At 53.7% G+C, this 9,293-nt stretch overlaps 1 protein-coding gene across 4 annotated transcripts; it reads left to right on the top strand.

Annotated features, from left to right (window-relative positions):
• Positions 1-1,532: 1,532 nt before the first annotated feature.
• Positions 1,533-8,934, top strand: Angptl4 (angiopoietin like 4). Of its 4 annotated transcripts, XM_074054258.1 has the most exons (9): positions 1,533-1,684; positions 2,198-2,588; positions 3,155-3,595; positions 3,857-3,967; positions 4,069-4,186; positions 6,317-6,430; positions 6,914-7,009; positions 7,100-7,381; positions 8,261-8,934. In XM_074054258.1, exons 3-9 carry the CDS (start codon positions 3,263-3,265, stop codon positions 8,440-8,442), a joined length of 1,236 nt encoding a protein of 411 aa, XP_073910359.1. In that variant the 5' UTR covers positions 1,533-1,684; positions 2,198-2,588; positions 3,155-3,262; the 3' UTR covers positions 8,443-8,934. The 4 variants fall into 4 exon arrangements, with proteins under 4 accessions (XP_073910359.1, XP_073910360.1, XP_073910358.1 ...); XM_074054259.1 differs by lacking the exon at positions 2,198-2,588 and having other exon boundaries at positions 1,562-1,684; XM_074054257.1 differs by lacking the exon at positions 2,198-2,588 and having other exon boundaries at positions 1,659-1,799.
• The last annotated feature ends 359 nt before the right edge of the window (positions 8,935-9,293 follow it).

A 9,293-nucleotide genomic window follows, 5' to 3' on the forward strand; every position in this document is an offset into this window, starting at 1 on the left:
CTGTTACTCCAGAGGCACCTGCACATCCATGTTTATTGCGGCACTATTCACAATAGCCAAGTTATGGAAACAGCCAAGATGTCCCAGCACTGACGAATGGATTAAGAAAATGTGGTATCTATACACAATGGAATTTTATGCAGCCATGAAGAAGAACGAAATGTTATCATTCGCTGGTAAATGGATGGAATTGGAGAACATCATTCTGAGTGAGGTTAGCCTGGCTCAAAAGACCAAAAATCGTATGTTCTCCCTCATATGTGGACATTAGATCAAGGGCAAACACAACAAGGGGATTGGACTATGAGCACATGATAAAAGCGAGAGCACACAAGGGAGGGGTGAGGATAGGTAAGACACCTAAAAAACTAGCTAGCATTTGTTGCCCTTAACGCAGAGAAACTAAAGCAGATACCTTAAAGCAACTGAGGCCAATAGGAAAAGGGGACCAGGAACTAGAGAAAAGGTTAGATCAAAAAGAATTAACCTAGAAGGTAACACCCACACACAGGAAATCAATGTGAGTCAATGCCCTGTATAGCTATCCTTATCTCAACCAGCAAAACCCCTTGTTCCTTCCTATTATTGCTTATACTCTCTCTACAACAAAATTAGAGATAAGGGCAAAATAGTTTCTGCTGGGTATTGAGGGGGGGAGCGGGAGGGGGCGGAGTGGGTGGTAAGGGAGGGGGTGGGGGCAGGGGGGAGAAATGAACCAAGCCTTGTATGCACATATGAATAATAAAAGAAAAATGAAAAAAAAAAAAAGAAAAAACCCATCAAAAAATGGGGTGGCAGAGTGGGTCAAGGTGTAGGCCCTGAGTTCAAACCCCAGCAACGCAAAAATAAATAAATAAATAAATAAATAAAGGCTGGTGGAGTGGCTCAAGTAGCAGAGCACCTGCCTAGCAAGAGTGAGACCCTGAGTTCAAACTCCAGTACTGTCAAATGATAATAAAAATAACTTTGTCCAGGCTGGCCTTGAATCTTGATCCTCTGGATCTCTGCCTCCTGGGTAGCTGGAATTATAGGCGTGATCTATTGCACTCAGCCTTTGCTATTATTTTTATTATAAGCAGTTCCTGCATTGACAGAACAGGTTCTCTCCTCCTATCCCACCCACCAGAATATCCCATGATTAGAGATGGAAAGACACCATTGGTGAGACCGTGTCCTGTCAAAGGCTGAAGTCTTCCAAAGACGGGGATTGGTCTCCTTCATTCTACTGGCCAGGATTGTCAACAAGACAGTCATCTTACTGTTTTCTTTTCTGAAGACAGATTCTAGCCTCTAGCCCACATTTTTTTTTTTTACACCTTCTTATGTAGCCCAAGCTGGCCTTGAACTCAAGATCCTCCTCCCTCATCCTCCCCAGTGCCGGGACTACAGGTGTGCACCACCAGGCCCAGACCCTAATGACATTCACTGACATGGCCCCAGCATTGTGCCTGGCCCACAGTAGGTGCCTAAGTGACAACCAATCACGGAGACTGTGTCACTGGCTGATCAGAGGGCAAATTCCAAAGAGCACTTTTTAGAATAAAAGCCAGGCCCCAGGAGGACAGTACTCTTTTTCTAAAGCGTTTACCCAGCAGGTGCCTCCAGGAGCCTTCCTGGAGCTTCACGCTCTCTGAAACAACCTAGTGAAGAAGTCTCTGAAAATCGGATCACAAAAGGCCCTCAGGTTGGCAAAGCCATTGATTATTTCTCCTAGTGCAAGAAGCTGGGAAAGAGGAGACTGGAGGAGCCGGGGCAAGTGATCCTTAGAGTCAGGCTGGGAAGTCTGTCACCATCAGATGGTAACCATCCCATCCTGTCCTTCCCTGGGGGTTTCCTCCCTGCCCTTCCTGTCTGCCTGTCACTGCTGCTGAGATCAGTCATCCTATGGCCAAGTGTAGGAGTGGTAGCCTGCACGTCAGCCCTGTCTGCCCGCTGGCTGCAGTTGCACATTCCAGACACTTCGAGGCTGGCTCCCAGCCATGCTGAGTCAACTTGGTTGTTTTGGTCAACCTGCCCTGTGCTTCTTCCTGGCAGGCGGGTTTTCTATGCCAGACTCCCCTTCCTGGCAGGGTAGAGGGGAGTTGGTGCGGAAGGAGTAAGAGGGGATGCCAGTGCAAGCTTGTTGAATGAAAGCTTAGCTTCTTGGCACGAACAGAGGCCGGCACCACAGCCTCACTCAGGTCTCCGTTTTTCCCAGCTTTGTCTCTCAGAGTGCTGGGGTCTCTCCACCATCCAAGGAGTTCCTGGGACTGCGCTGAAATCAACATTTTGTGTTTATTGGATGAATGAATGAATGAATGAGGGAGGGAGGAGAGTGGGTGGAAGGGAGGCCTTTCTTCCAAGTGTTTTAGGTTTCTGCTTTATGGCAAGCAAAGCCAAGGACACTAAGGACCGAGGCGGCGTAGGGTGGGCCATAGTGAGTGAGGCCCCGAGCTGTCACCTGGATAATACAAGCCGAGAGGGCGCAAACAAATTGCCGGGCAGCGAATGAGAGGGAAGGAAAGAGGAAATTAATGAATCTCAGAAACATATCCACAACGAACCCTTGAACAGGAAGAAGCGTGGGAGTCCTGTCATGTCTCTCGGGGGTGAGGGCTTTGGCTTGGTCTTCTGACTGGAGATTGGAGGAAGCCTTCCGGAAGCGGGGAGGTTTGGGGTGTCCGGGGCTCCCAGGCCACCCCCGCTAAACTCAGCGCTCACACGTAGTGCTCCTGCCCTCTTCCCCAGCTTCTGACTTGGGGAAGGGGTGAGGAATGCCTTCCAGTCTCTGAAGATGAGGACGCCCTTTTCCCTACTGATCCCGGCGGGGGGCGGGATGGGGTCTCGGAATTCCTGTGTCCACAGCGGGATCATCCTGTGTGGGGGAAGAGCCACGTCTCTCACGGTTCGCCAAGGAAGGCCAACAGAAAGCTGGCGCAAGGGCGAGGGGTGCCAGAATTTTGCACTGCCCCCCACAACGCCGGCACTCAAAACTACCAAGTCTCCAGCAGGAGGACCCCACCCTTGGCCACTCGCCCCGCCCCCGGCACTCCCAGCGCCCCGCCTCCAAAGCTCCCCCTCCCACCCCCGCACCGGGTTTATAAAAGGGGGCGTTGGGCGCCGTGGGGAAAAGCCAAACAGGGCCGGCCTGAGATTGTGATCCGTTCCTTCGCAGAGCCTTCTGCATCCCAGGGGAAGTCTCCGCCGAGATCCGCACGTCTCCACCCGTTGCATCTCGAGTCCCCCGCGTCCAGGAGTCCCCGCACTCAGATCGCCCGGGAACATGCGCTGCGCTCCGACGGCAGGCGCAGTCCTGGTGCTGTGCGCCGCCACCGCCGGGCTGCTGAGCGCCCAGGCTCGCCCCGCGTCGCCCGAGCCGCCGCGCTTCGCGTCCTGGGAGGAGATGAACGTGCTGGCGCACGGGCTGCTGCAGCTCGGCCGCGGGCTGCACGAACACGTGGAGCGCACCCGCGGGCAGCTGAGCGCGCTGGAGCGGCGCCTGGCCGCGTGCGGGGCGGCGTGCCAGGGATCCGAGGCGACCGCCGCGACTCCGAAAGACCCCGAGAACCCAATCGCCAGCGGCGAGACGGCTCCCGAGACCCTGCGCAGCCTGCAGGTAGGTTCGGCAGACGGGTGTGTGTGTGTGTGTGTTTGGTGGCTCTGCGAGTGACGTGTGTGTGTGTGTGTGTGTGTGTGTGTGTGTGTGTGTTTGGTGGCTCTGCGAGTGCCCTCTTGGAAGAGTGTGGACAGGAAGAGAAAAGCACATCCGAGGCTCTCTGGACACTCCGCTCCGGCCTCAAAGGATGTTCAAATGGAAGCATGGACTGGAGGTTGGAGACAATGCCAGGTCCTCAACAAGGTTTGTACCGTTCCACAGGCACAGCTCAAGCTTCAGAATAGCCGGATCCAACAACTGTTCCTGAAGGTTGCCCAGCAGCAGCGACACCTGGAGAAGCAGCACCTGAAAATCCAGAATCTGCAAAGTCAGGTATCCTAAGGCATGGCGCTGGAGAGATAGGGAAAGCTGAACCCAAGATCAGGCAGCCTGAGCCAGGAGACCTGACACCCTCCACCCTCTTCCTGTCCCAGATTGGTCTGCTGGCCCCCACACACCTACACAATGGGGTGAACCAGTCTGCCAGAAGAAAGAGGCTACCCAAGATGTCCCAGTCCACTGGCCTGGCTCACAATGCCACCAGCTTGCACAGTGAGTGTCTGGTCCTTTTCTGTCCTCTGGCAGCTCCTCCAACCCCTCCACTTGCCATTCCTAACTCTACCTCCCTTGATATGTCCACCTTAGGGAAAAGTCTTGGGTCCCTGTAGGCTCCACCAGGCTCTGGTGAGGGGCTTATGGGGATGCCTACCTCCTCAGCCCTGACCTTGGCAGGCCAGGCCACCCCACTCTTCTTCCCAGTAAGCTAGCTGGGGTGGGAAGAGAGACAGTCCATGAGGAACTTAAATTGCCCTGCTGGAGAGTTCCTAAAAGTTAGGAACTTCTGGGAGGCTGTGATGGAGAGGTACCAGATGTGTGGGGAGGTTTCTGAGATTCGATATCCCAAGATCTTTTGGGGTATAGAGCTAGTAGTGACCCCCGGCTCCCAGACTAGACAATTAACGCTTGCTTTTGTTTTTTTTGGGAATACTGGGGTTTGAACTCAGGACTTCAGGGGCTCTACCACTTGAGCCACACCTCCAGTACTGCAATAACTCTGCTTTCTTATAAGTTCAAGGCTCCTGGTCCCTCACACTTCTTCTATCCCCAAAGTTCCTGTCTAGCTTACACCCGTGCACTTGTATACACACACGCACACACACTGCAGAACGGGCTTTTTCTGTTCCATCTCAAGCTCTAAATCCTTTATTGTGCAAGTTTCAAAATTCCCCTGTCTCAAACTGTAGTGTGTGTGTGTGTGTGTGTGTGTGTGTGTGTGTGTGTGTGTGTGTCTGCTGTCTGTCTGACAGGGGTTCCTATGTCCCACCCTAAGTTCACAGCCACCTTGTCACCCTGCCCAGCATCTGCAGCTGTTCACAGCCAACTGGGTGAAAGTTTGGATCCCCCATTTCACACCCCAGGGCTGGTTGCTGGCTTCCAGCCCTGTAGTCTTTAGGACTCTTCCCCACCCCCTTCCTCTTCCCGCCCCCTCCCCCAGGCAGGTATCTTGGCATGGTGAGAACACCCTCCCAAACCTGAGTGTGGGATGATGGGCTCTCTGGGGCCAGCAGGCACAGGTCCTGGCTGGTAGAGGTGGTGGAAGAGAAGGGGGGTGTTATGTGAGTTTGGGACTCCCAGACTCAACCCAGCCAAGTAGGGGAAAGTTCACAGCTGGAGAGACAAACAGCTGGCCCTAATGGAGACCACATTGGCCTTGGCAGCTTGCCTGTCCTGATTGGATGAGAAGAAAGTAGGGGAAAGGGGAGCTGCCTGAGGGGCCGGGAAAGTGTCCTCCCTTCATTTTGGGCCTGCCCTCCTCTCTCCCCTCAGAGAGTCCCCTCCAGTGCCCCCACCCTACCCTGGTGACCTTTCCCCTACTTTCCCTGGCTGGGCTGGGGGCGGTTCTTCCAGAGCCTACTGAACGCCAAGGCTACCTTCCCTCTCTCCTCTCTTCCTTTCCTCCTCCTCCTCTCCTCCATCCTGCCCCCTGACTTTCTAATAGCTGGGACCCCTGAGGCAGAGCCTCAGTCACCTCAAGCCCCATCCAGGCCACCATCAGCACTGCATAAGCCAGAGCTCCCCCTCCCACTCCTGACCCAGCTTCCTGAATCATTCATTCAAGTTTGTTTTTTTTTGAACACCTGCTATGGGCTAGGCTTAGAGTGGATGTGTGCGTTTGGTGACCAGGGGGCCTCATGGAGCCCCCAGTGAGCTGCAGAAGTGGAGACATACCTCCAGATCATCCCAGTGAGGAACATTTATGGGAAGTGCTCCATGCTCATTTTGGGAGGGTTAGTCTAGTCCTGGATGAGGGAAGGCATCCTTTCAGAAGCTGGGACCCAGAGATAGAAGTGAGGGAAGACAGTCCCAGGCAGAGGGCTGAGCATGGGCAAAATTCCTGTGGCAGAAGGGGTGCAATACAAGTAAGGTGGAGAGGGCTGGGGGAGAGCAGGAAAGAAGCCTATGTGGCCAGAGAAGGTGGAGATGCACTGAGGGATGAGGGAGTTGGGCCCGGGGCTGGCATTCCCTGTGTCTTGTAGCCCACACTGAAGAATAAGGAGCCATGGAAGAGTTTTGGCAGACGGAGGGAATGGTCATAACGTGAACATTGCCCCTCACCTCTGTATTGCCCTCTACCTGGGGAGTTTTTCTCCTGCTTGAACTCCTCCTTCCTTCTGTCTTCAGGGCTGCCCCGGGACTGCCAGGAGCTCTTTGAAGAGGGTGAGCGGAAGAGTGGACTATTCCAGATCCAGCCTCAGGGGTCCCCACCTTTCCTGGTCAACTGCAAGATGACCTCAGGTAGGAAGGATGCCCTGGCCACCAGAGCTCCCTCTTGCAGAGCACAGTCCCTGATGCTGCTCTTTAAAATGCAGCCCAAACATAGTGCAGTGGTAGAGTGCTTGCCTACCATGTGCAAGGCCACGAGTTCAATCCCCAGCACCGCACACCCACACACATACACTCCTAAAATGCAGCCCTTTCCCCATCACCGTCCATTCCAAACTCAGAGATGGTTTTCTGTGGTTAAGATCACCAGCTGGCCCTCCTTCCCTGTGGGTCCTTGGGACAAAGATCTAGCCTGATCCCCTGCCTGCTAGCACACCCACAATATCCATCCCTCTGCCTCGTCTTCCTTTGGTCCTTCCAGATGGAGGCCGGGAGGAGTGAAGGGAGTGCTGCCCTCCCTGGGTTTAGCAGGGAATCTTGGGGTTAGCAACCAGATGGGGTTGCCAGGGTTCCCTGTGAAGAGGGGCCTCCTGGTGACCCTGTGTCTCTGGGCAGATGGAGGCTGGACAGTGATTCAGAGGCGCAAAGATGGTTCTGTGGACTTCAACCAGTCCTGGGAAGCATACAAGACAGGCTTTGGAGACCCCCAAGGTTGGTGTTTCTGGCATGGCCAGAGGCAAGGGAGGAGGAGGGGGCCGTGGAGGGTGGGCCCACCTCACCTGGCGGCCTCTCCCACTGCAGGCGAGTTCTGGTTGGGCCTGGAGAAGATGAGAAGCATCACAGGGGACCGTGGCAGCCGCCTGGCCGTGCAGCTTCAGGACTGGGATGGCAATGCCAAGTCACTGAAGTTCCCCATCCACCTGGGTGGTGAAGACACAGCCTACAGTCTGCAGCTCACTGCACAAGTGGCGGATGAGCTGGGTGTCCCCACCACCACACCCAATGGCCTCTCCCTACCCTTCTCCACGTGGGACCAGGACCATGACCTCCGTGTGGACATGAACTGTGCCAAGAGTCTCTCTGGTGAGCACCTGCCCTACCTTCAACCTCAAAGTGCATCTATGCCCTACCCTCACTTTCTCCTTACTTGCTGTGTGCTGTTGGGTCATACGTTGACTTAACTACTGCTCTTAGTTTTCCTGTCTTTAAAATGGGTAGAACCATAGGTTTATTATGAAAAGCCAATGAGACATTTGTGCCAGGGCAAAAAAACCACCAAGACAAACTCTTGTTTTGTTCTTGTGAAGTCAGAGGCAAAGCTTAGGCTCTGTGAAGTTAAACCATAAAAATTACCTTTTTGTTTATTTATTTATTTTGGTGGTGCTGGGGATGGAACCTAGGGCATTGTACCTGCCAAGCAAGTGCCCTACCAAGTGAGCCATGTCTCATCCTTTTTTTGTGTAGATTTTTTTCATGTGAGGTCTTGCATTTTTGTCTGGGCCAGCCACAGATCGAAATTTTTCTACTTATGCCTCCTACAGAGCTGAGATGACAGGCACACACCACTCCACCTGACTTATTGATTGAGAAGGGTTCTTGCTAGCTTTTTGCCCAGGCTGGCCTTGAACTACAATCTTCTAACCTCCTCTTCCTGAGTGGCTGGGATTACAGACATGCCCTACCATGCCCAGCAGAATGTCCGTAATAAATGTTAGCCATGTGCCAGACATAGACCATAAAAGTTGATTCACTGAGATTGCCGAGAAGAGGCTGGCCAGACCACCACCCCAGCTGCTTTGTCACCACCTAAGCACCCTTAGAACCCAGTGTGAGAATCACTGCCAAAGTCTTCGCATTTAAAATGCGTAAAATTCAAAGCCCCCTGCTCCACACCAACCCTACCTCCCCTCTCCACGTAAGGCCCAAGGCCTTGACCATGACCCCTCTCCTCTGATCCCGCAGGTGGATGGTGGTTCGGCACCTGTGACCACTCCAACCTCAATGGCCAGTACTTTCCCTCCATCCCACAACCACGGCAGCAGCGTAAGAAGGGAATGTTCTGGAAGGCCTGGCGGGGCCGCTACTACCCATTGCAGGCAACCACAGTGCTGATCCAGCCCACAGAGGCTGCAGCAGCCTCCTAGCCTCCCAGTGGAGCCTGGTCCCAGGCTGAAGAGGACAGTGACTTCGGCTCTGGCCCAAGAACATGGCTGCTCTCTGCTCTAGCAGGAGCTCCAAGCAGGGGCCGTGCGGAGCCTTGTGAACAGAGAAGAGGTCCACGACTGGAGCGAGCCCCCTTTCTGAGTGGGGGGCTGCACGCATCGTTTTCTGAGATCAGGGCAGCAGGGCACGGTTCAGCGCCTGGAAGCGTGGGTCACAGGGCATTGGGTGGGCATTGAGTCCCACTTCTCGCCTGCTCGAGGAGTTGGGAACACAGAGGGACCACTTGGGGCCGGCCAGGCTGGCCCTTGATGATGGACTCAGTGACATTGACTGGCTGAGGGATGGGGTTCTCAGGGGCCCCAGCCACCCTCACGGTGCTGTTGTGTGTGGGTGCTGTGGACGAGCTGGTGCCAACGGTGGTGTCAGGGTGGAGCTCACAGAATTCTTGGAATAAAATCAACCTCAGAACATTTTGTTCTTTGTTTTTTGGCTTGTTTTAAAAAGTGGACAGTTTCAAAGTCCACGTAAACATGATCCCAGGTTGGAGAGTGTACTCCCAGGTCCCTTAGGGACAGGACTGGTCCTTCTTTCCCCCCTCTGCCAACCAATCTCATTTCCTTCATTATCATTTCATGATGTGGATCTCCTCATTTTTATTTTAAAAATACAGTTCAATCCCTATGGAAGCGGGTGATTTTGGGGGAAAATGAGTATTTCTTCCCAATCATACTTATAAGCATATGGGTTAGCTCTTTTTTTCTTTTTTTGGCAGGATTGGGGTTTGAACTCAGGACCTCGTGCTTGCTAGGCAGATGTTCTACCACTTGAGCTA

Source organism: Castor canadensis, chromosome 14 (assembly GCF_047511655.1).
Source record: "Castor canadensis chromosome 14, mCasCan1.hap1v2, whole genome shotgun sequence".
Lineage (NCBI taxonomy): Eukaryota > Metazoa > Chordata > Mammalia > Rodentia > Castoridae > Castor > Castor canadensis.

What these genes read in the sequence shown, in the direction of transcription:
- Angptl4 (XM_074054257.1), top strand. An exon ending in CAACTGCAAGATGACCTCAG is followed by an intron (nt 6,431 to 6,913) that starts GTAGGAAGGATG and finishes GTCTCTGGGCAG; the next exon opens with ATGGAGGCTGGACAGTGATT. An exon ending in AGGCTTTGGAGACCCCCAAG is followed by an intron (nt 7,010 to 7,099) that starts GTTGGTGTTTCT and finishes CTCCCACTGCAG; the next exon opens with GCGAGTTCTGGTTGGGCCTG.